Source organism: Pyrus communis, chromosome 3 (genome assembly GCF_041283825.1).
Source record: "Pyrus communis isolate YQ-2024b chromosome 3, ASM4128382v1, whole genome shotgun sequence".
Taxonomy (NCBI): domain Eukaryota; kingdom Viridiplantae; phylum Streptophyta; class Magnoliopsida; order Rosales; family Rosaceae; genus Pyrus; species Pyrus communis.
This window is the reverse complement of record NC_142567.1, coordinates 9,812,924-9,837,838: the sequence shown is the minus strand read 5'-3', so window position 1 is coordinate 9,837,838 and position 24,915 is coordinate 9,812,924. Positions and strand designations below refer to the sequence as shown.

Below are 24,915 nucleotides of genomic sequence, written 5' to 3'. Positions count from 1 at the left end.
TGATTGTTTAATTGAAAATAATGAGGGTGTAAAGAGTAAGTTGGACGTAGAAAAAAATTATATGATAAATTTTACCTAACTAAAAGTCATATCTCTAATGTTAACTGATCATAATCAAATATCAGCAATATATTAATTAAATAATGATGATATATATCAACTAAAATAATCAAAAATCAAATCAAATCTCAATTGTTTAATTGGTCATAATCAAATCCAACCGCATAGCAATAAAAATTCACAAAATAACAATCAAATATTGACAATTATAGCAATCAAAATCAATTAATCATATTTTTTTTGGTAGTGCTTTCAGTGTTTTTTTCTTTCAAATTTTGAAAGTTTTGGTAATAATAATGTCTGGCTTCTCAATGTTGAGGAGGAATATCTTCTAAAAACATCTCGTGACGGATTTCAAACTTCGTAATTATAATCAGAACCGTTCATAACATAAGTTAATCCCTTTTTAAGAGGCACTCCTCATCTCGATTAGCCAAGTTAATTCCAAACTTTGAATCGGTCACAAGGTATTTTAAGTGGTACTCCTCATCTGGATTAGCCAAGTTAATCCCTTTCTCCCAAAAATTATATATAATAAGAAAAACAAAATCAAAAAATCCGTCTTAATACTGTTTTAAACTTAACAATCGACCTTGCTCACGAGGATATAGATGCAAAATGTTTGATAATTAAAAAAACTTGAAACAAAGAAAAAAAGGTCCCATAAATCTCAGAAACAACCTAAACCTATGCCATAAGCACCAGGTCTTAACGTAACACAATTTCATATCGCCACCCATATCGCCACCCTATGATTAGATCCTACGGAGTACTGGATCAAAGCGGAGTGCACCACTGTACTCTTCCCGGCCTCGGTTTCGCTCCATTGTTTATAAAGGCGAGCCATATCCTGATCGCTTCTTCTCTTGGAACCAAACATTATGCGAAACATGACTAAGCTTGCTGCGTAAATGATGATGTTCTCAGCCACAAAGGCCGGCATAAGATGGCCCTTTCGTGGCGGGCGAGGTAAGCTGCATTTAACCTAGCAATCAACCAAGAGAAGAGAACAAGTCAATACACAGTTATGTATAAAAATATATTGGTTTCCTCTGTGTACAAATGGTGCCAAGAGAATCTAATATGACAATTCACAACTTCGGTCATTGAAAGTAGGGAGTTTTTGTTCGGTTCTTTCATGCCTTAGAAGAACCATTAATGCAAGTAATGTAATAAAAAAAAAAAAAAATGTCTATGCATTTTCAACAGAGGCAATGCATGTCATGCGAGGCCATTTTTTTTTAACAGTTTATGAATATTTCCAGAATGGTTGATAGTTGATACAATGACCTTTTCACATGGTTAAAAGATTAAAATCGACAAAATATATGTTTATATATTAACTCGTTCAACTTTAATTTACTAATTATAATTCAGTTAAAAGATGTTGCATTAACAGAAAAGGTGAGCAGATGTACTTATCAACATCCGGTGTAGCCAAGGGATCATCCAACTCTTCTCTCTGTTCAACAGATGGGATAGCACCTCCCGCAGCTGCAGCATCTTGACCTTCAACCTGAAAGCAGAACATCCAAAAATATACTCAGAAAAGAAAACAAGTTGCAATCGTTAAACTATCACGTCAATTCCTAGTCCCAGTTGTAGATGAAGTACTCCAGTACTAGTTTGCTTAGCTGAACACTATGGAAAGACTACAAGTTGAAAGGTCTTTAAAGAAACAATAACAGATAACAGGATATATGCGAAACTGAATTTATAGACTAGCCTGTTGAGGATATTGGCCATAGCCAGCATATGCACCATATGCATATAATGATGGATCAGGAGTCGCCGCCCCGTAAGCATAGGCATCATAGCCTTGTCCATAACCATAATATGCAGCCCATTGGTTTGGATCTGCTTGCTGACCCCAGGTACCAGGTACGTCCTACAATGAGGCAGTTTTTCATGTTATGCTTGCAACTATAAATGTCTCTTTTATGCATCTGTAAGTGGATGTAATAAACTCGAGTTCTCTTCCATGCATTGTACATCAAGGAAAGAAGAAATAAACAGAGAAAAACGATATCATGCAAAAAATTAAAGGGAAAATTTGAAATAGGTCCAATTTTATAAGTCACCTTTTGAAATAGGTCCAATTTTTAGTGACTTTTGACTTTTGAAATAGGTCCAATTTTTAGTTACTTTGGACCCATATCAAAAGACCCCAAAATTAAATCACCTGTTTAGCTGTTGGGCTCCTGCCCCAAGAAATACGGACTACTTGTTGACCAATCATCTTTCCCTGCATCCTTTGGATAGCTTCTTCAGCAGATGCCCTGTATGGACAGAAGTGAAACCAATAAACAACAAAAACTAGCATTTTGTCTTTCTTCAGGAAGTTGGATGGCCAGACAAAGACATTGCAACATTCTTTTGCCTCTTTCCTGCATACTTATGCGATTCCGTTTGTTCAAGCAAAGGAGAAACTTGACAAGGGCTAGCCTAAATAACCCAACAGTGTAACTCTATTTAGCCATGTATTTGGAAATCAGTAGGAGGGACCAAGATGGAGGGCAAACCATTTCTTAAGAAAATGGAACAATCAAGGCAAGGCCTAAATGCTAAACGAACCTTGTCCCAAACTGTACAAAACCACATCCTTTGCCGACAGGAATCTTGACATAGAAAATATCTCCAAACTGCATAAAAGTTTGCTTGAGTTCATCCTCCGCCACATTAGGATCCAAGTTACCAACAAAAATCTGCATGGGACATAATCGTGTAGGTCATAAGAGTAATATATTAGACACAAAAACGAAATAAAGTAATAAAGTTAAGCATGTCAGACTTACAGTAGTGTTGTTTACGTCATAATCTGCTGTAGGAAGCACGGGAACTGCTGGTGTAGTGTATGCTGGGACAGGATATACCGCTGCCAGAAAAATCCACAGGTAAGTGCATTGAGTCAGGTTAACTAGATTTTTTTCAAGAGAGCATTGTGGAGGCAATAGAAATAATACTACGTAAGCTTAATCCATGAAGACAAATAGGAGCACATCCTGTCCACAACTTGAATTTATTGCTATACCAGATTATGATATGATCTTACCTTTTGCAGCAACATATTGTTGCTGAAAACCAGTGGTTTTCTTCGGTGTTGCTGCACTGATACGCATTGGTCTACTTGAGCAATACTGACCATTCATTTCTGACATAGCTCGGTTCCTTTCAGTCTCATCAGCAAACTTGACAAACCCATATCCCTTTGGGCGTCCAGTGTTAGGATCAGTCACAACCTTGGCACCTCTAACTGATGGATAATTAGTTCGAAAGGTTTCTTGCAGCATATAATCTGTAACATCAGGGGCTAAATCGCCTACAAAAATAGAGTGCTCAGGCCCAGCATCAGGACGTCTTTCCCCAATACCAAAGGAAGCCCAGTTAAGCCTAAAAGTTTGTTCAGTTCCAGGCATTTGTGTCCCATTGTAAGCATGCAGAACCCTTTCCGCTGCAGCATGAGAAACAAATTCCACAAACCCATAACCCTCCGGCTGGCCAGTGATTTTATTACGTATTATCTTTATTGAAATCACCTGCATAAAGTAATCATCTAACAGTAAAAAATAGCACACTGTTATAGAATTGCATACTTAGTTTAAACTTTAAATTAAGCCACCTATCAAGCTTGCTTTGTTTTCTTTTGTGGATGGGAGTCTGGGACACAAAAAATTTCATTAAGCAATATAAAGAAGAAATACAACCAAAGATGGATGAGATGTCCAGCTATGTTGAGACCCGCAAAACTAAATTCTTTAATATAAAATATCCACGTCCATCACCCTATCATCAGACTCTATTATTTCATTCAAACAAATTTAAACAGAATCCAAAACTAGTGTACCACAGAATTTCAACCAATATAGCCTGAAAAGAACCATCACTAAATTCTGAAGCTACCGATGCTGAAGGGGAAGCCCAAAAACGACGTCTACCCCATTGAAGGTCCAGCCTCCTCCTCTCTTACTCCCAAAAATTCCTTCTATTCCTCTCCATCCACACCCCAAAAATATTTCCAAGGACCGACATTTCCCTAACATCGTGCCCATCTTTTTTCCATAAAAAATTATACCTTTAACACAGTAAAGCAACGCAAGAAGCTGGAGTCACAAGCTTGAATGGACCTCCCTAAACAGTTTTCTCCACAAGATCAAAGGATCAAAACAATAGAACAATGAAAACCACCAAGGCCGTTTCCTCTTTACCGTATTTACAAGTACGTATCCTCCCATGAGCTATGATCCAAGCAAACACCCATACCTTGGGAGGTACCTTGGCCCTTCAAATTGCATGAAGGGGATCGAGAAACAATTGCCAAAATGTTAAATATCAGAAGTGTGGCTTGCTCTCTTAACTCTTCTAGAATAACCACAAAGTTTAATCTAGTAAACTGAATAGACCCGTCGAAATCAAATTGGCAATTTCACTTGGCCTTTTCAAAAAATGGACTATTAACCATCTAGTGCTCACAAGACTCCAATCACATGATTTGATAATCATTTAGACACCAGCCATGCGCTCTACACCAACTTAATTTCCAATTACAAAGCGACAACATGCAACATATCCTCATCCTCACTGAAAAATGTCAGTTCCCTATTTTTTGTTTTTTTTCTTTCCCTAGTTTGGGTTACAACGGAAGGGAATCGAACCCTTCACCCAGCCTAATCCAAACACCTTTCCTCACCCACCCTCATCACTTCAGTTAACAAAACAACAATAGTCAGCTACAAAGACGATAAATTTCCGTGTTTCTCGTAGATTCAATGCCCCACCCTATACCTATAAATTAGCCCGAAATATGTATTCACAAAATCCATGGTTTATCAATAACCTAACAAACAACTTTTGAACCAAAGACATGTCCTACATCAGTCCAGTCTGTAATTGTAACACATATATACTTGTATACTCCAAAAAATATAATCAACCCTTGGAAGAAAGCAATTCCAGGCAACCCCAAACAACACATAACAACAAGCAAAACGTGAAATACCCATTTTTCTTCCAAGTGAATAATGATTAACCATTTTTCTTCCAAGTGAATAATGATTATTAAACACAAAATTTCCAAGCAAAACCCTAACAGATAGTATACATGAAGAGAGAGAGGGGGAGGGGGAGGGGGAGAGAGAGACCTCGCCGGTGTGAGCAAAGCAGGTATTGAGGTAGTTTTCGTCGACCCAATACTGTAAATCCCCAATCCAAAGGGTTCTGACCTCCTCCACTGAAGTTGGCTGATGATGATGCTGGTACCCCTGAGAAGACGTGGTAGGAGCCGCCGCCATCATACTACTCGGCGGCTGAGGCTGAGCGCTCATCATTTTTCTACCGGTATCGGGAACAAAGAAGGACCCAGCAGCACCCCGGGAATAACAGCTTCGGCGACAGCGTATCGTTGCCCCGACTAAATCAATCCACACTCCGTTTTTGCTTCCCCCTCCGAAAAGTGAACCCCTTTCAACTTTCTAGCCCACGAAAAGGATCCAGAATTTTTTTTTTATTTTTGTTTTTTGAAAGAATGATATTATCTACCTTAAATAAAAGAGAATGAGCCTCACAATGAGTTGTAATAATATAGTTGAATTTGTGTTTGTTGATAATCGAATTTACGACCTTTTATTTCTAACTATGATTGATAAAAAGTTAAACAATCTTTTTCTCTCTTTCTTGTGATTATATATTTCATTCAAGCGGTGATACACAAAGAAGAATGAAACGAAGTGAGAGGTCAGGGGCTAGGGATTTTTTTTATAATTATTTTCAGGTCTCGAGGTCACCTTTTCTTAAAAGAAAAAACAACTTACATGAAACATGTTCATCATTATGTGACGTCCAAATTTAATAATACAAAGCCACATGAGAAATTTACATATTGACACATAAGAAATTATAGATACAAGAGATCACGAACGGTCACCCTTGAATTTCTTTAACTTTGATTAATAGTATGATAGGATTACAACCTAAGGGCAAGATGATCTATTTGTAATGTACTTAACCCTAAAACTCTAGGAATCCAAATAGGGAAAAAAATAACAAAATATAAAATAGATCCTAAAATACTAAAATCTGGTTTTGGACTGGTCGTTTTCTTCGTATCCATATATAATTGGTCCAAAATTGGCATGTCAAATGAAAGTTACTTCGGATAAAACTGGTAATTACGGGTTAAAAGGTTATTTGTTGCTAGCATCTCTTCAAAGTGGATGTTTTGGACTAGTAAAAGTTACAATTCGGCCGAATTCTGACTAGGCTTATTGCAACAAGTCTTGTCATAGGCCCAAAATTGACATTCCAAATAAAAGTTGCGTTAATGTGAACAACCCAAAAAGTCCAAAACATCCACCTCTGGGATATGCTAACAACAAATAACCTTTAACTCATGTATTACCAATTCTTCAATCACTTTTCTTGATTAAATGTGTCCTCCTTTTAATTATCCAGCCCTTAAAATAACACTAATTTTATCCTACGTGACAGATGTATTGTTTTATTGAATCAGGACACCATGCAGTGGTAAATCGTTTTATGTAAGTCATTCTCCCTTTAGAAACTTGATTAGATTTGTATTTTATTTTTGCTGGAAAAAGAAAAGTGACTAGATTAGAAATTGCCAAAATGCATGCGCTTCATATAATAATGGTTCCTTTGTAATTGTGTAACGACATGGAGCGTTTGAAGCGGCTTCCAGTTCGCGTCTCACGCCGTGTTCTTGTTTCGTTATGACCCCAAAACGGTCTCCTCTCTGTCTCCCGTTGAATCTGTGTCTCTTTGTCTCCAAATTCAAAGCCAAAACCGCCGCTGCCGGCGCTGCCTCACAATCCATGGGCATCCCAGCTGTAGTTGCCATCTTACCTGTCGGCGTTCTCTTCATTCTCTCTGGCCTCATTGTTAATCTCATGCAGGTACATACGCAGACCCGTCTGATGACATTAACTAAATAAAACTTGCTTCACTTTTAAGGAAAACAAAAGTTGTCATCCATTTTGATCGTTGCATGGAAATTGAATGATCCAATTGCTTGTTATTGAGAATGTTGAGATTTTTGAAACCTAATATATGCCATAACGCATGATGTGAATGATGAGTATTTGTGGTAATTCAATGACTTTATTTCAAGAATCAACTTTAATTTGCATTCATTATACAGCCGTGGGGTTTCTATAATGCCTCCGTTACTTCGAGTAATTTGATCGTAATTGTAAGTATGAAACACAATGGTACAAGTTTGGAACACAATGGTACAAAATTATGAGTTGCTGAATATGTTTTAACATGAAAAAATTGCAAGGATGAATTATTAGGACACTAATTTATATCTCAATGAGAAAATTAATTGAACAGAAGTAACTACCATAAGGCTTAAACCTTCGACCTATTTATCACCGTCAGAAAATAATGCCATCAATGGGTGCTTGCTTCCAGTATGTTTTGGCTCAACGTATGGCATCCTTGCTGCATATAAGGCCCTGCACTTCCATGCCACATGCACACGCAGACATGGACGCATACAAGAATGTTCAAATATCTCGCGTTAAATAATTGTTAAAGAAGCGCACCCTGTTCTAAGTTGTTGGATGAAAATCCGACAAACATATCGTTTACTTACATGCTCTATGCTTTTACGTCCTATCTTTGATTATTCAATATGTGCTTGCAGATAATGTGTTTCCTCCTTGTTCGTCCTGTATCAAAGGGTATGTATAGAAAGATCAACAAAGTAGTAGCAGAATTGCTGTGGTTGGAGCTCATATGGCTCATTGATTGGTGGGCAGGAATCAAGGTATGCTTCCTTCTTAAAGTTGTTCATGTTTATGCCTTTAAGTCTCATTTGCTCAACAATATTATCAGACCTATCTTTTAGCAGTCGTAGCTTTTTCGAGATAAATGCACAGTGTTAGGATCTATATGATTGATCAACCAATACATACACATCTTGGGACAAATTGATAATCTCAAATTTTTAGTATGCTTACAATTTGTAGGGGTTGTTGAGTTATTGGAAGAGTGTGATTGTATGAATAGACAAATTAAACGATTGTATGAAAATCTAAATCTTTGTGGTTCTGCAAAAGCTAAATATTTATTGAAGCTTCAAAATGAGCAGCGAAGGAGGAAACTAACGTACACCATGAAAAATCTACTTTGAAAACCATGTTCTATATACTGATTTTAGAATGGTTTTTCTTTTTACATACTCCAAGTTGCCTTGGATTGCCATATATGCAGAAGAAACATACTCGTGACTACATTTCTCCGTGCTGACCTTGCAATCTCAAATCACGGTCTAACTGGTTGGAACTTCTTCTGCAGGTTGAGTTGTATGTAGATTCAAAAACTTTTCAATTAATGGGTGAGGTGACAATTATTAATTGGTTGTATGCCAGAATTCTTTCAGTCAAATAGAGGGAATTAAGATTTTGATGGCAAAAGAAAGAGAAATTGAATTTTGTTTACGTTTACAAATCTCTCACGTCGACTGACTGTTTCCTTGTTTGAGGAATTTTCAGGTAAAGAACATGCACTTGTCATTTCCAATCACAAAAGCGACATTGATTGGCTTGTTGGATGGCTTGTAGCTCAGGTGCTTATTTTCCAAATATATCTCTAGCAGTCATTTGTATGATGTTAAACAAGCATATTAACTGTTGACAGTATTTTAAAAGCATATAATTTTCTGACTTCATGAAAAACAAGCTACCATCATGGGGTCTGCGACCTTCCCTCCCTCCCTTTGTGTCTTTCAACTGTTAACCTCAACAAAAATTTTCAGAAAACAATATACTCACGTTGTATCTTGTGTCTTTTTGTTTCCCTTATTCAAAACACCTCAGACTGCACCCCTATAGTGAAAATGAGATTTGAAGTGAAGTTGGCAGAGTCAGAAATTTATGAACCTCCTATATGTTTTCGATTGTGTTATTTCTAGTTCACTGATCGGTATCAATATGTTGCTAACAGCGCAGAGGTTGCCTTGGTAGCGCACTAGCCATCATAAAGAAAGAAATAATGTTCCTCCCAGTGAGTTTTCTCTCAACATGTATCTTTCTGTTCCTATTGAAGTTAATGATGGATTTATGCTGCATGTATTTAGTTACGCTTTCCATAATTAGCAGGATTAAGAAAACCAGAATCTCTGCTGAATTACTAATTATGCCAGATTAAGCTATTTGCTTCTCCAACTAAGATTTATCAACTTTCTTAATTTTTTTTATTCGATTATTTAGTTGAATTCTTGTCACTCTCCTCATTCCAACTGTTACCAACTCATTCAGATTGCCCTTTTTCTACTCATTCATCTAATTTGTATTGTGATAAATCTTTCGGTAAGGGTTGATAACATGGTACATGCACACAGGTCATCGGTTGGTCAATGTGGTTTTCTGATTATGTCTTCTTGGAAAGAAGATGGACAAACGATGAAAGCACATTGAAGGTATCTTTAAATTTGTTTACATGTATATGTTGACACAGTCTTCTTCTTTGTCATGGTATAACTCATGGGTTCTCCACTACAGTCAGGTTTTCGAAGACTAGAGGACTTCCCCATGCCTTTTTGGTTGGCTCTCTTTGTAGAAGGAACACGATTTACGCAGGCAAAGCTAATGGTAGCTCAAGAGTTTGCAGCTTCTAGAGGGTTGCCTATTCCTAGGAACGTCTTGCTTCCACGGACGAAGGTAAATATGCTGTATTTAGAAGTGAAGTCTGACAGAATCCTTAATATGCGACCTACTTAAAGTAAAAGAAAGAGCAATGCATCCTTGCCACATTATATGTTTTTAGCTGCACCATTTTTTTCTTTTCTGAATTTTTTCTGTACTTGCAGGGGTTTGTTTCATCGGTAATCCATATGCGCTCTTTCGTTCCAGCAATTTATGACTGTACACTGGCCGTCCCCAATAATCAGCCATCACCTACATTGTTGAGAATATTCAGAGGGCAATCTTCTGTGGTAGGAACACATAACTCTTTCTTCATATGCTAATAAAGTTACTTGTGATTAGATGATATTAACCTTATTTTGTTCCTAACTGTAACTGGATGTATGAACCGTATGCATAACACGTGAAATGAACTTTTAGCATATAACCACAATAAACATCAAGGATGCTACCAGAACTGGGGAACCAAAAAGGAAGATACAAAGTACTCATGAGTGTGCAGAAACAGGACAGACATTCTGTAGAAGGTGGCATTTCGTGCTGGCCTGGTGTGCCGTTGCATCCTTATGCATGATCTTGTTTATGGGACTTATGCTTCTGTTAAAATTATAGGCCATAACTTCTGGAAAAATGCAATGGGGCTGACATATTATCAACTGTATCTGCTTCCATGTAGAGCTGAGGCCAACAGTTGTGCGAATAGGTTCGGAAATAATGTTACTAACTATAAGGAATTCCGATTGTTGCAGTTAAAATTACAAATCAGGAGACACTCAATGCAGGAGTTGCCAGAAACGGCTGATGGAATTGGACAATGGTGTAAAGATGTGTTTGTTACCAAGGTATAGTAATCGATGCAACTTTTCTTTTCTTTTTCTCTTCTTATCTGGAATTTTCCTGTGCTTGAAACTTTTCATACAAGCAATATTTGGTGAGAGCGGAACCGAACATAGGACCTAGAGCCCAGGGGTGAATGATTGAGCTACAATGCCCTTCGTCGCGACTATATATTTGATGTTATTTTCTTCTTTTTTAAACTCTCCAACTACCAGGATGCCTTATTGGAGAAGTACTTTGCCAAAGGTTCATTCAGTGACCAACAACTTCAAAACATTGGCAGACCTATCAAGTCCTTAATTGTAAGATCTTTTAACTGACCAAATTACCATTTCCCTCTTTCTATCTTTTAATCTATGGAGGAAGAGGCTTCAAACTCAGTTACAATTAAGGAACCGAATGGGATACATTGTCTTGACCAACTGATTTAATAACTCACATTTTCTTATTACAATTATATAGGTTGTCGTACTTTGGTCGATCCTCCTCGCCTATGGAATTTACAAATTTGTGCAGTGGTCTGCCCTCCTAGCCTCATGGGAAGGCATTGCATTTTCAGCAACATTCTTGGTCCTTATTGTAATTGTCATGCAAATTCTCATCCAATCATCTGAGTCAGAGCGTTCTACACCTCTCACGGTACCCCCAAAAGACCCATCAGAACAGCGACTCATTCAGAAATGATCTTCATGTGTATATATATTTAGGACTAACAACAGCCAATCCACATGTATGATCATGTATTTCTTTCTTTCTTTATTGGAAATATATAAATATAAAATATACAGATTGTTGTAAAACTAACTTTGAGAGGTGGTGAGAGAGAGAGGGTCGGTAGAGAGGGGCTCGGGTGTGTGAGAATTGTATATTCATCACCGGCCTTGTACTTTTTGTTTATACTAATCATGATGGACTTTTTTACCTTATAAGTAATACAATGCCTATAAGGATTTGATCTCCAAATTCTATTGGGATTCTACCTTAAGTTTCCACAATCATATTTCTAATTAATAATAGTATTTACAACACTCCCCTTTGAGTGTGAACAACTTAAGAAGTAGTTGCATTAAGTCTTCATTGATTTGGAGATGGCGGTTGTTGTTGTCCGTTCTTAGCAGGTACAATAATTGTTAACCCGAGTGTCATGCGATGGATCAACTTAAGAAGTTGTCACATCAAGTCTTCAAGAACACTATCATAATCTAGAATAATCTCATGAGGTAGATCAAATGAGATAGCGCTAGGATCCGAACTAGTTTGACTAGACTGTAGGTTGTTTTTTTTCTTCCTCTTCCTAGGATACGTGTCACACTTCGATTCTGAGATACGTTAAGGATCGATACACGACATCAAGATTACGTCATACGCCAAAGTAAGAATCAAGTTAGACTCGGTACTTCAGTAACATAAATACGCAAGGCACCTACTAAAAAAGGCCAATAGTCTCACCAAGTGATAGTCTCACCAAGTGAAGTACCAAAAAACAAACCATTACTTCAATGTAGCTTCCGTTCGTTTGTTTCGTCTCGTGGCTGCATCTAACCCTTAGATTAGACTGCCTACGTACCCTAAGACGAGATCAAGCAATTCACTATGTTGTTAAGCTCAAAAACTTATCATGGCATTAATTGGTTAGAAACATAGAGTTCCAGACAACTCTAAATGTGAATGATGTGCCAATAATATATCATTTCATCTTAAATAGCATTTCAATAAAAGAGTTCCGGAGAGATATGATATGACATAATGTTATCCAATTTAGTAAAGGGACAAGTTTAGTTTTTGGAACATCAAATTATGAAAATGATTTATTATGCGTTGTAGAAATTGTGGCTTGCTTGCTCTGAGACCACAGTTCATGAAATCTAGTTGCGAGTTTTATCTTAGGACTTGGTACTTATGTTTATTACCAAGCTGCCGGGAACTATGGTAATGTCGTGGTTACCACTTTCTCCAATATTGACAAATATTGTAAGGAATGCTAAACATAACAGAAAGGAAAATACCTGGTCATTATAAAGGAGATTCAGAAACAATAAGTGTCTATAATGACAAAACCTGTGTTTGCAAGGACATAAATGACATATGCTTCAAGAATTGCGGTCATAATCATGACAGTTCCAGTGGGTGAGAAAATCTTTATTATGATCGGAACACGAGTGATACACCACGTGTTTTTATATAAATAGTAGAAAATTTTATTTTTTAAGTTATTAACTTTTTAACATCCATATCCCACTTTTTGTATAGTGATACATGATGTACCATCTCGTGTTTCCGTCACATTGAAAAATCTCTTAGTGATTGGGTGTGTTGCATGGTGTTAATTCTTTAATGGCGTGTTTGTTTGCACTCACTAAGTCTCACTGGACAAGACTAGCTTAGCTAAGAATATTAATCCGTGTTTGGTGCAAGCCAGGATTGAGTTTAATGTGACTAGCTTGGACTCGTTCCAACTAAACTCTTCACTAGCTGGGCTTAGTGAGGCCGGGCAGAAACGATGAGATTGCTAAGACCAGCGCTTCGCATCATCATCGTGCTGAGGCTTCGACTTTCTCAGTCGTCTTCCACAGATCTCCAACCCACGACCATTCAGCTTTTCTTCTCCGACCATCGCATCCTTCTCGACGTCGTTAATCACTCCGTTAGGAAGATGCGTTTGCAAGTTTGTCATTGATTTGCTGAGATCAATAGAAATCGATTTGCAAATCCGACGATCCAAGCCTCTGCAAATTGAAAAAATAAAAATAAAAATAAAATAACTAAATAATTTTTTAGCATGGCCGGCCTCCCCGTTTTAGTTAGGTTAATTGCTCATTTCATTTTAGTTTTCATACAACTTAAACTCTATGTGCCTTGTGGACCAAAACCTGAAAGTAACTTAAAAAGCCAATACAAACATTTCGTATGATTAATTAACTAATTAATTAATCTTGACCAAGCTCAATTAAACTATTTAATTCCTTATCCATCTCATTGATATTTCTTCACATTCATCGTTACTCGGTGTACGATCTATTAGGTTCCAATTAGCGAAGGAGTGGGGGAGGGCTACCCCATCTTAGGATTAGGGCATACAACAAGCCTCTTTAAGGACTCAAGTAGGGGATCTTAGTACCTTTTTGGATTTTCTACAAATCACTCATCAAGAGAGATTGTCGGCAGTAAGACTCAAATCTAAACTTTGGTCTGGTGAAGAGAACGATCTTTACCAACTCAATTAACCCTTGTTAACGGCAGATAACCATTGTCACTCTTCTGTTTGGCTTGATAATTTTCCTCGTACAATAATTACTAGGTTACTCTTTGATAAATTTGATAATTGAATCCGGGATGATTTATTGAGCGTGATTATATATAAAAGGATAGGAATATGTATTTACACACCAAGGGAAAATGGTCACCAAGTTACGAATTGACCGAAATTCACCGACCACAATACTTTAATTTTTTGGCCAATTACCTAATGCACAGTAACTCCAGCACGCAAAATTACCAGAAAAATTAAATCTTTTGGTGTTGTTTAATAAAATACAGCAGTGGGTATCATCATGGTATGCTATAACCTAGTTACCAAATTGCCTAACAATATTTTATGTCAAAGTAGGTGCAACTATGTCACCTTTGGTCTAGGACGATTTTTTTGTGACAATATGACAACCGTAACAATATTTTGAAAAAGTATCGACTCCTGGTCAAAATTTTAAAAGATACTAGGTACTAGTAGGATGGTGAATTATGACCTAGTGCTTAGGCAGTTAGGCGGAATCTAGGTAAATTTAAGTAAATTTATTATATATTGTAAAATAAGTGCTTATTTATACTTAAAAAACACATAATTGTATACATAAATTGTAAAATAAAATAACATATAAATTATAAAGTACTAGAACATATTGAAAATATGGGAAACAAACATATAATGAGTGTTCATCCAAGTATTCAACAAGTCTCTTACATTTTATTGAAAAATAGAATGCAAAAATAAAAGTTATCGATTTTCTGTCTAAGTGAGAGTCGCGACGTAGACAGGTGCCTAGATGGGTTTAGGCGGACACCTAGGCAGGTTTAGACAAGCTAGGCGGACACGTCAGTAGGTGTAAGCACATTTTCTTAATTTTTAAATGCCTAAGAACTAATTAGGACGGTGACCAACTCTTAGTGCCAGCCGCCTATATTTTTAGAACAGTGCTCCTTGATATAGGGATCGCAAACCCTAGTGCGAGCTAGATTTTTGGTACGTCCAGCCCAATCGCACGACATTTTTATAGTTATAGGTACGTCCCAAAAAGTTTACAATTATATTGAGCTAATTACTGTACCTAAATTCATAAAGGAAATTGAACTGTACCAAGCCAATAGACTACGTTATGTGAGGTCCCTGCCAACCCATCTTACAAAATATCAAGGGAACTTTAACGAAAAACTCTCGGTACTATTTATTTTAATGAAAAATTATATTTTTATACTAAAAAGTCAATCATGATATTATTCACTTTACCCTTTATTTTGTCCTTATAGTTAAAACTCAAAGTTTTCAAGCCTTTTTCATTAGTTTTCCTAAATATCAGTGATCCGAAAATCAATCAAGTTGTTATCTTCTGGATCAAGTTCAAAAAACAATATAATTAATGCAAATATCTTTTAACGGTTTTGAAAATCTAACCAAAGAAGGAATCTGGTTTTCGATGAGTCGCTTCTATATGAGATTTTAAATATTTACTTCTGAATCAATAGTCACTTAGTACTATGGTTTAATGATATTTTTTTTTTAACTTGTAAGTGAGAGGTCTTATGTTCAATTCTCGCCAAAGACGAATTTGAACACATTATTGCTACATTAGGAGGTTTAGTCTACTCTCTCACCCCCTTAGTATAAAACTCGCCCCCTCCCTCATTATAGAATATATTTTGTTCAAAAATAAATACATAAAAAATAGTTTTACAGGTGAAGCCGCTTTTTCTTTGTTTTTTTTTTTTTTTTTTTTTTTTTTCTAGAAAGAATAAGTAAAAAAAGATGAGTAAATAAATTGTGCATGTGTCATATGGTGATTTGCCGATAAAATGAAATAACAGCTTACATATTCATACCTACAAGTATCCTTTCTCTTCTTTTTATAGGACCCTCGATCTCTTCACTCCGCCTCCGCTCTGTGTCTCTTATCTGCCTGCAATTGTAGGAATTGTGCGTGTGTGGCCATGGAGGTTAGAGCTGTATTGTTCTCAATTCCTTTTGGAATGACCTTTCTTCTCTTTGGTCTACCTATTAATCTTATCCAGGTCCTTATTCTACCCTAAAATAGTCGTTTAAATCCTTTCTACACTATGATAGTTGTGATGCGTAAGGTGGCATAACTAATCATACTTTACATTTAGGCGATTTGCTTCCTCACCATTCGGCCTTTGTCGAAGAGTGCGTTTAGACAGATCAATGGAGCAGTTGCATCATTCTTATGGTTAGATCTCATTTGGCTCATGGAGTGGTGGGGAGGCCTTAAGGTATACGCAAATTGCATCACTTGTTGTAGAGGTTAACTAGAGCTACCATAAAAATTTCATACATTAGTACTACTACTCATTCTTTTGACTAATAAATACGGACTTTTGATTTCAGGTTAAGTTGTACACAGATTTGGAAACTTATCGACTAATGGGTAACAAGAATGTATTACTTTATGGATAATGCTTGCATTCCCTTCCCCACACCCACCACCACCACCCCACACCACCCCCCCCCCCCCCCCTCTCCCCCCCGGCAAAAAAAAAAAAACCATCATTTGGGGGATGAACTCATTTTCTCCACTTGCAAATAACATATTGTCACGGTAGAAACTTCATAATCGAAACTGTTCAATTTCTTAAGATTCATTTGAACATCATCCCTACGAAAATACGAAAATCATTCGAAATAGAGTTCATTTAGTCATTCAAATGTATCCAGTGGTGAAACTACAAAGGATTTGGGAGGGGCGGCTGCCCCTCTGCTTGTTGGAAATCAAGCCTAGAAGCGATGGTCCGTCCCTCCGGTGTTGTCAGAAAACCTGCAAGGTGAAGCCATGGCTGCTGCAGGCTGCATGTCTGTGTAGTGGCTGTGTTTTGTTATACGCAATGCCACAAAGAAGACTCGTCCTTTGCCTTAGAAAAACAAAAATAATAGACGCCTAACGGCGTCGTTTTGGGCATTGAAAATATCATGAAAACACACAGATGGGTGACCACTCATTCCCATTAACTCTCACACATTCACTTCCCTACTTCCCACCACAATGCCGTGCCTTCTGCCTTTTTTTTTAATTTAAATTATTAATTCATAATTTAACATACATTTGCTTAATTGATATTCTTTATAAGAATTACAGCATAATATACATATTAATTATTGATATGAATAATTGATAATTGATGAATAAGTGGATATGTTTGTTCCTGCTTGGAATTTAAAGAATTGAATATTGATGCATATTTTTACATGATTTTTATTGCAATTTGATATTTGATTTAGACTAGATTTTCACCAAATCCTTCGTTTTTGCTACTAATTTCACTGTGGGAGTCAGATTGGTCCTCAAAAATGTAGATTTTTAGGCAAACTTTAGCTGCCATTATTCGAAAGAGTTCAAATTTTGTTAAAATTTGATGCTTGAAGGGGGTTGACACATTAGCTATTGGTTAAGTTTTTTTTTTATCTTGAAAGAAAAAGTTAATAAGGTTCATTGTTTTCACATTTGGCATAACACACTAGAGTTTCTTGTATCAAATATAGGCTTCATTTGTATTCTAGGATTGGATTTGAATGGACAAATATGTAAATTCAGTCATTTAGACCAAATGAGGCCATATAGTATTATGATCAAAGAGATGGGCTTTGCAATGCCCCCTTCACTTAAAGCTATCAACGAGTAGCAAATTTACGACATAAAGTCTCGTTTGCAACAATTGTGACTTGGTAAATATATGAACGAATTTAATGTTGTCTACTATATAGAAGAATTTGGTTACATTTAGTTTGGAACCTTTCTCTTTTAAATTTTGCAACCCCCCTCCCCGGCCAACAATTCCTGGCTTTGCCACTGAATGTATCCAATAAATCAATAGTGTCAGGATCAGGTAACATATTCATGATGAAACCTTCATTTATTTGGTACATTTGGATAACTAAACGAACTCCAATTAGAATCATTTTGTAGGGATGATCTTCAAATGAACCTTAAGAAATTGAACGATTCCGATTATAAAATTTCTATGGTGAAGATACGTTATTTGCAAGTAAGAAAATGAATCATCCCCCAAGAGGGAACACAAGTACCATCCATATTTCATTTCTGTGATATTCTTTGTTAATATATTTCAATTTTGAAAAATTATTAAGTTAGAGAAATTCACAGGTAAGGAGCATGCGTTGCTCATGCCAAACCACATCTGTGATGCTGATATACTGATGGGGTTACTTTTAGCTAATGTACGATATTGTACCTTCTTGCTTGTTAACTGGAAATAGCTAAAAATGTCAGCTAGCAACTTTCTTACAGTGTGCAACCTTATCAGTTGCAACCTGCGAAATTTTCTTATAGAACCCTAATTTAATGTGGATATTGCTTCCTACAGCGCTCGGGTTGCCTTCGTAGTGCGCTTATGGTTATCAAGAAATCTTCAAAATACCTTCCTGTGAGTTTCTGAGGCAGAAACTATACAATCATCTTAACTAGCTAGCGTGCTTGCTTTTTCTAGGGTTTAGTATAGATGTGTAAATAACATTTTGTTTATATATATTTCGTTATCACTTCCAAAATGGAGCAAGGTTTTCACTGCCTTCAACAAGTATAAAGCAGCATCAAATTGGAAAGGAAAATTCATCAAGGTTTAAAGAATTTAAATATATATTAATTGCAACTAGTTTGTGCAGGTTTTTGGGTGGACTTCTTGGTTCCTAGAGTTCGTTTTCCTCGATAGAAGCTGGGAAAAAGATGAAAGCAACCTAAAGGTACAATTTTACAAAATGAATTATTTATACCGCAATTGATCAAATCGATTTCTCGCTGCCTCATAGATGGGATCCATATAAGACTTAATAAATTACCTTCGTCTTATAAGAGATATGATCAACAATGCGGTCATTATTAAATATGGATGTGCTTGTAAAATTTCTTGTAAACTTTCTGATAAAAAAGTTTCACTATACGCACTCTTGCATGCAGTTGAGTAAATTTGGTGATGGTGCAGGCAAGTTTAAAGAGGTTAAGGGATTTTACAATGCCTTTTTGGCTTACCATTTTTGCGGAAGGAACACGCATGAGTCCAGACAAGCTTTCTGCAGCTCGAGAGTTTGCTGCTTCTAGAAAATTGCCTATCCCTAGAAATGTCATGATTCCTCGGACTAAGGTACGTAAAATTCCATGCAAAAATGTCAACTAAAAAAAACACTTCCACTAAAAGGAAAATATTCTAGCTTTTCCCCTTTGAATTTGATTAGCGATCATTTGTTACTCCCAGGGTTTTGTTACAGCAGTAAAAAATTTGCGCTCGTTTGTCCCTGCAATCTATGATGTTACCCTCGCTGTTCCAGAAGGATATTCTACTCCTTCACTATATATGCTTATGGAGATCGAGGCAACATACAGTGGTAAACCATGGAGTTCCAATAAGTTTTAAATCCACTACAAATTATTTACGGTTCTTTTCTAATTGAAAAATTGGAAGTTTTATTTAGTGATATTAAATAAATAAACAATTTCTTATTCATACTGTTGCAGTCTTGCGTATCGGTAAAATTTGAGTGTATCTCTATCTTTAACACTGACTCGCTTGGTGTGAGAGATAAATACTTTGATAAATTTCCAATTACATGAAAGAATGTCCCATGCACATGAGTGGAGAAATTTGTGTCGCATGAATTTTAATTTTAATACAATGGGACTTGGGGACTAAAATCACCACCTCCATGACCATCACCACAACTATGGACTTTTTGACGCCATCACCCATTCGGGTAATATATAGTGTCTGTTTTGTTATTATTTTTAGATGACTAAAAGAATTTTCAAACATTTAAATAAAACACTTTTAATTGCCTTTGGTAAAACTCATTTGGAAGTGCTTTTAAAATGATTGGAAACATTTTTAGAGAAAATGTTGTTAGATTCCAAAAGTTTTTGAAGTGATTCTTGTATATGCTTCTTCCGGAAAGCACTTCTAGTGTTTTTGCAGAACTCACTTGCGTTTTTACTAATTAAGGAGTGGTACCAAAAATATTTTTACTAAAATTGCTTTTAGCAATTTTAAAAGTACTTTTAAACGAGCCCTTAGAAGTGCTTGTGTGCACATTAGTTGATTAGTTACATAGTAATTTCTGGTGAAAACAAGTAATGCTGGATCGAGATAAATAAATAAATTTCAGCTGCCCATCCGTGTAATTTCTATTTTTCACTTATATTTATTGTTGGTTTTCTTTCCTTAGTACTAAGTCTTTACATAAAATTTAGGTCAAAGTACATGTAAAGCGATACTCAATGACTGAATTGCCAGAATCAGACGAGGGCATTGCCCAATGGTGCAGAGATAGATTTGTGGCCAAGGTACGCATGAACTTTGAGCATTATAGCACAAATATGTTCGTATAATGTATAAACTTACTTCATACTACAAAAACAAAGACTTTACCCTACCTACTTTAGCATATATGTATATAAATGTCTTCATTTTTAGTATGCAAGTTCCGAAAAACAAACCCTGAAACTATATATATACATACACACTGCTCGCGCGTTGTTTAGAATTTTAACTGCCACTCTTAGGTAAAAGTATAATAAATATACAACACAAGAAGAAAAATTCCAATGCACACCATGAAATATAAAGCAAAAGGCCTTGGGATTTAGATTTCCAGATAAGCTAACGTTGGCCCTTATTAAGATTTTTTACTTTCACTACAGCTAAGGGAAAGTAAGATAAAAATAATCCGTGCAAATGGAAATAACTAAAGAATGAAAAATAAAAACTAAGAAAACAAATAATAAGTCTAAAGATGAGAATAAACTTACAACAAATAAACAAAAGGTAGTAGATTCGCGTTTAAAAGTTAGTAAGTAACTAGCAACAGTGCCCGTGCGTTGCTGCGGGTCTTAAAACTACTAGATGTAAAAGAAGAAAACAGGCGGTACAAACTTGTAACGGATAGTTTGTAATTAACAGGTTTTTAGTATGTTCATGCTATTTAAACACAAAATATAATAAGAAAAAGAAGCAGAGTGTTGATAGAAAGTGATACACTAAAACTTCAACGCGGTCGACTATTACAAATATATAAATTAACAAAATGCAAATCAAAACTAACCAATTCAATTAGATAATACTGCAGATTTCATAGGTATTTGTTAAGGTGTAAGCTTAAGGCATTAAATTTATGCAAACACGTTAAGTATGTGCGTAATCTATCATAAATCAAATGTACACAAAATATGAAAAAATAAATAGGTGAATATGCTTTAAAATAAGTTCACAAAAAAGGGAATTAACATGCCATCACAACTTTTCAAACCGCTATTTTATTTCTTAGGTCTCACCTTCAAGTGTTCTAAAATCATGGAAGGTGTTGCATATGTCCTTTACTTTGCAAAAATGAAACGTGCAAAACGAACAGTCAAATGAAACCTGTAATCATAAATTTTAGAAGCATCAGAACCATAATAACTTGTTGTTTCATACACCTTAATTCCCTTAAGGAAATAAACCTTGAAAGAAATGGAGCAACTCGAAAACAGCAACTAATATTTCTAACGAAAAACCTCTTTGCTTACCAGCATAGAATATATATTAAGGTATACTTTACAACATTTGGTTATCGGCAGTAGAAACACAAAACACTCTTCAGTAAAAAGCATTTAAGCATCTAGAAAAGTCATTCTAATCCATGTAATTTCAGACTTAAACTTTTTAATGCATATTTCCAATATGTATAAATTGTTATATTTTATATGATCAAATTTTAATCTAATTTAATCAGAAAATTCTAATCTAATTTGATATAATATACATGTCCCCAAGGATTGATCATATTACCAATTATCAAATCACATTCTCTGTTTCTCTCTCTAACATTTTTCTACTCAGTTTCCAACTCATTTCAAACTTATTCAAAAGGCCAATTCAGTCTACTTCTCTATATGCTGCTGGGTTTTCCTGTGCGAGCTTAAAGCAGCTAGCTTACCACCAAAGTTCAAATCTTTACCAAAATCCCAACACAATTCTCTCTCTCTCTCTCTCTCTCTCTCAACATTTTCCACTCAGTTTCCAACTCATTCAAATGCAAAGGAAAGCTGCATCTGCATGCAGTAGCTAAAGCTCAAATCTTTACCAAGTAATTTTCTCTTTATTCATCTAATTATATACCAAAATAAGAAGCTTTACCAATTCAATTTCTTCTTCTTCTTATCATTTCTTCCCAAAAAATACAAATCCATTTTAATCCAACAATTATCAATGCATATGCAAACTGGTTCCTTGAAAACCATTAAAGTAGAGTTGGAAAAAATGGGTCAGTCATGACGAAATTTAAGAACTCACTAAAACGAAAGCTCATACAGATAACAAAGTTCAAATGTTGTGCAAATAATTGAAAATCGTAAATGTGGAAAAGTGTGAAATTGCAAACCTCCTTGTATTCCATGTATCCAATGACTGCAAAAATAATAATAAAACAAAGATCGATCTCATGCACTAAAAAAACAACAAACAAATATCAGAGCAGCATTAACATAATAACAACGACATACCAGGGGAACCAGCAGAAGTGGCAGATATTAAAAAAACAACAAACAAATAGGAAAAAAGAAGTAAGCAGTCAATCTTAATTTCCAAAAAAATCTATAAAATAAATAAATATATAAATAAATAAAAAGAGAGGAGAGAAGAAAGACAAACATCCACAGTCGGCCATAGAAGGAGAGGAGACGTTGGAAGCAGCGGGAAGGGAGGCGGCTCTTGTGATGTTCAAAACGACATCAAACGGAGCACTGCTCTTGAAGACCACAACTAACCCAAAACAAAATTATTACAGTTTCATCCAAACTAACAAAATTACAGAATAAAAACTGAAAGACAGTAGTTATGAATCACACCTCAGCTGTATAAAATTTATTTCCCAACAATCTAAAGACAGCCGACGCTCAAACAGAGAAGAAAATAGGAAACAGATCCGGCCAAGATTCGCGAATCCCAGACAAAGACGAACGCAAAAATTGCGAAATATTTGCCCCCCGATCGCAACTCTAGAAATAGAGACCAATTTTATGAGGATGGACAAAACACCCACAACTCTAGGTTTAAAAAGATGCAAAACCCTCCTCAAATTAGAGACCAGAAATAAGATCCCTTAAAACACGAAAAGCAGGAACTTTCCCCCAATATTTTTTGATGCAGAGACCACAATATTTAAGAAGAACAAACAATCGCAGAAGAACACAGCCAGAATAAGGCAGGAATTAGAGAAGGACCAGAAGAAACAAAGGGTTAAACGCAGAAGAAGACCCTCGAACTCGAAGCTGAGATATCAACGATGACGGATGCGTGGAAAGAACGGGCAAAACCGTCTTTCCACTGTACGAAGAGGGCGACAAAGCGGGTGAGCGAGGAGAAATCAAGGGGCAAAAACGTCTGCCCACTGGTCATCCACAGTACCACCTTACTGAGTTTTAGTATATAGAGATTTCATTTATCAGCCCAAGTTAATGGACATTTCATTTTCTAACATAGGTTAACAGAATCATTTTTCCTAGGACAATGAAAACAATTGTTCTTTCCAACTATGATCATATATCGAGCTAAAATTTATCTCCATTGACCTCTCTTTGAAAGCAGAAAATGTTAATTGACCCAATTTTAGTATTGGAAATATTTTGCGACCTCAAAGAAATTAGTTGCTCCTAAAATTCTAAGAGAAAGAAAAGCATAAACGTTTTGTTTGTAATTTAATATGTTGAGGTTTTAAATCCCAAAGACTCTCAATTTGGTGTGCGTGTGTGCGTGTGTGTGTGTGTGTGTGTATCAAAGATGCAAACAAATGATTAGTTTTCTTTGCTCTTTCTAAACATATAAAGTTTTGTGGTTTTCTGTTTCATACAAGGATTCCTTGTTGGACAAGTTTAAAGCTGAGGGTACCTTTCCCGGCCAAGAAATTCATGAAACTGGTCGATCTATTAAGGCATTGCTCGTAAGTTATTCTCTACTATTTTCCTTCCTTGAAATAAATTTGTATTTTTTTTTTTCTGAATAAGTTCTCTCTCTCTCTCTCTTGTAACAGGCTTATACCAGCAGTTTTTGTACACTCTGCCTCGCGATTTTCAAGCTGTTCCAAAAGTTCTCTCTTTTATACACATGGAGAGGGGTGGGCTTGTTAACAGCTTCTTTTCTTACCAGTATGCTCATCGTGCATATTTTCATCGAATACACAAAGTTGCCGAAACAAAAGGGAGTTAGGACCACTCCATCACGAAAAGGTCAAGCTAAAGGGGAGTAGTACCATGCTGCAGCTTTTGCCAAATTGATGCAGACATAGAGTTGAAATTTTTAATGATTTTGATTGTGAGAAATGATCAATTTACATTGTGACCCGAGTAATTCAATAAATGGGGTATGTTTCAGATGTGGGTCTTGTGAGTCTCTCTCTTGGTAGTCTAATATATTCCGAAGCTTATAAAACTTTTGACAATATACTTATTGTTGCAGTCCTAATTATTGTAGTAATGCAATTGGGTAATCCTTATGGGATTTTGTCACATTTTTTAGATAGTATTCTATATAAGTGGTAATACCTAAAGGCAGGAATTTACTTGTCCTACTACTATAAATAAAGGCATAATGGGGTGAGAAAACACACCTCAGAATTCACTCCATTCTCTCTATGCTTGCCGCACACTTCTCTCAATCTCTCTATAATTCTTCAGTCAAAAGGCCCTACAATACGTTATCAAGATGCTCTTGATGATGCGATAAAGATAGTTTGTTCATCTTTCATGAAAGTATTACATTCTAATCATTATAGTTTTGATTAGCTTTTTATTTATTGGATTAATATACTTTTATTGATTCAATTTACTTTTTTCGTGTTGAATGTGATACAATGCATTGGATAGCCAATCAATCTGTCTTAACCTAGAGCACGACAAATCACTCGATTCGTAGGACTCATTTCCCCAAAAGATAAAGAACACGTCACAAAATGAATCCATATTTGATTGCTATCTCAATAGTTTCTATCTCATGAGATTAATCCGGTTACGCCCAAGACTTGAAGTTCTTGGCCCCGTATATTGGTTTGGATGAGATATGGAATTGGAATGAGATTATCATCAATGTTGTG

At 35.9% G+C, this 24,915-nt stretch overlaps 3 protein-coding genes and 1 long non-coding RNA gene across 5 annotated transcripts; 2 read left to right on the top strand and 2 right to left on the bottom strand.

Moving 5' to 3' along the window:
• Window positions 1–611: 611 nt before the first annotated feature.
• Window positions 612–5,755, bottom strand: LOC137715145 (polyadenylate-binding protein RBP47B'). The gene is made up of 8 exons (XM_068454381.2): window positions 5,199–5,755; window positions 3,113–3,596; window positions 2,856–2,935; window positions 2,635–2,765; window positions 2,243–2,339; window positions 1,787–1,948; window positions 1,479–1,576; window positions 612–1,045 (listed from the first exon to the last, which is right to left on the bottom strand). Exons 1-8 carry the CDS (start codon window positions 5,382–5,384, stop codon window positions 955–957), a joined length of 1,329 nt encoding a protein of 442 aa, XP_068310482.2. The 5' UTR covers window positions 5,385–5,755; the 3' UTR covers window positions 612–954.
• A 972-nt stretch (window positions 5,756–6,727) lies between these two features.
• On the top strand, window positions 6,728–11,525 carry LOC137716384 (1-acyl-sn-glycerol-3-phosphate acyltransferase 3-like). Its single transcript, XM_068455831.2, has 11 exons — window positions 6,728–6,968; window positions 7,724–7,846; window positions 8,377–8,416; window positions 8,574–8,647; window positions 9,025–9,084; window positions 9,422–9,499; window positions 9,582–9,740; window positions 9,890–10,015; window positions 10,475–10,567; window positions 10,778–10,864; window positions 11,025–11,525. The coding sequence occupies exons 1-11, from the start codon at window positions 6,786–6,788 to the stop codon at window positions 11,244–11,246; spliced, it is 1,245 nt and encodes a 414-aa protein (XP_068311932.2). The 5' UTR covers window positions 6,728–6,785; the 3' UTR covers window positions 11,247–11,525.
• Window positions 11,526–15,651: 4,126 nt separating this feature from the next.
• Window positions 15,652–24,342, top strand: LOC137716630 (1-acyl-sn-glycerol-3-phosphate acyltransferase PLS1-like). Of its 2 annotated transcripts, none has more exons than XR_015960671.1 (11): window positions 15,652–15,842; window positions 15,939–16,061; window positions 16,177–16,216; window positions 17,948–18,021; window positions 18,168–18,227; window positions 18,466–18,543; window positions 18,783–18,941; window positions 19,053–19,182; window positions 20,042–20,134; window positions 23,680–23,766; window positions 23,857–24,342. XR_015960671.1 is itself a non-coding variant. In XM_088690974.1 (11 exons), the coding sequence occupies exons 1-11, from the start codon at window positions 15,762–15,764 to the stop codon at window positions 24,070–24,072; spliced, it is 1,137 nt and encodes a 378-aa protein (XP_088547100.1). In that variant the 5' UTR covers window positions 15,748–15,761; the 3' UTR covers window positions 24,073–24,264. The 2 variants fall into 2 exon arrangements, 1 of the variants encoding a protein (XP_088547100.1); XM_088690974.1 differs by having other exon boundaries at window positions 15,748–15,842; window positions 19,053–19,178; window positions 23,857–24,264.
• LOC148697915 (uncharacterized) lies at window positions 20,882–23,252 on the bottom strand. Its single transcript, XR_015960672.1, has 3 exons — window positions 22,331–23,252; window positions 22,210–22,235; window positions 20,882–21,209 (listed from the first exon to the last, which is right to left on the bottom strand). It is a non-coding gene; the product is annotated as an uncharacterized LOC148697915 (long non-coding RNA).
• Window positions 24,343–24,915: the final 573 nt, after the last annotated feature.

What these genes read in the sequence shown, in the direction of transcription:
- LOC137716630 (XM_088690974.1), top strand. Translation starts at nt 15,762, where the DNA reads ATGGAGGTTAGAGCTGTATTGTTCTCAATTCCTTTTGGAATGACCTTT. An exon ending in AAGATGAAAGCAACCTAAAG is followed by an intron (nt 18,544 to 18,782) that starts GTACAATTTTAC and finishes GTGATGGTGCAG; the next exon opens with GCAAGTTTAAAGAGGTTAAG. An exon ending in TGGAGATCGAGGCAACATAC is followed by an intron (nt 19,179 to 20,041) that starts AGTGGTAAACCA and finishes CATAAAATTTAG; the next exon opens with GTCAAAGTACATGTAAAGCG.
- LOC137715145 (XM_068454381.2), bottom strand. Translation starts at nt 5,384, where the DNA reads ATGATGAGCGCTCAGCCTCAGCCGCCGAGTAGTATGATGGCGGCGGCT. An exon ending in ATGACGTAAACAACACTACT is followed by an intron (nt 2,766 to 2,855) that starts GTAAGTCTGACA and finishes TGTCCCATGCAG; the next exon opens with ATTTTTGTTGGTAACTTGGA. An exon ending in GCTACACCGGATGTTGATAA is followed by an intron (nt 1,046 to 1,478) that starts GTACATCTGCTC and finishes GTTGATTGCTAG; the next exon opens with GTTAAATGCAGCTTACCTCG.
- LOC137716384 (XM_068455831.2), top strand. Translation starts at nt 6,786, where the DNA reads ATGACCCCAAAACGGTCTCCTCTCTGTCTCCCGTTGAATCTGTGTCTC. An exon ending in TCTTGCTTCCACGGACGAAG is followed by an intron (nt 9,741 to 9,889) that starts GTAAATATGCTG and finishes CTGTACTTGCAG; the next exon opens with GGGTTTGTTTCATCGGTAAT. An exon ending in AAGATGTGTTTGTTACCAAG is followed by an intron (nt 10,568 to 10,777) that starts GTATAGTAATCG and finishes TCCAACTACCAG; the next exon opens with GATGCCTTATTGGAGAAGTA.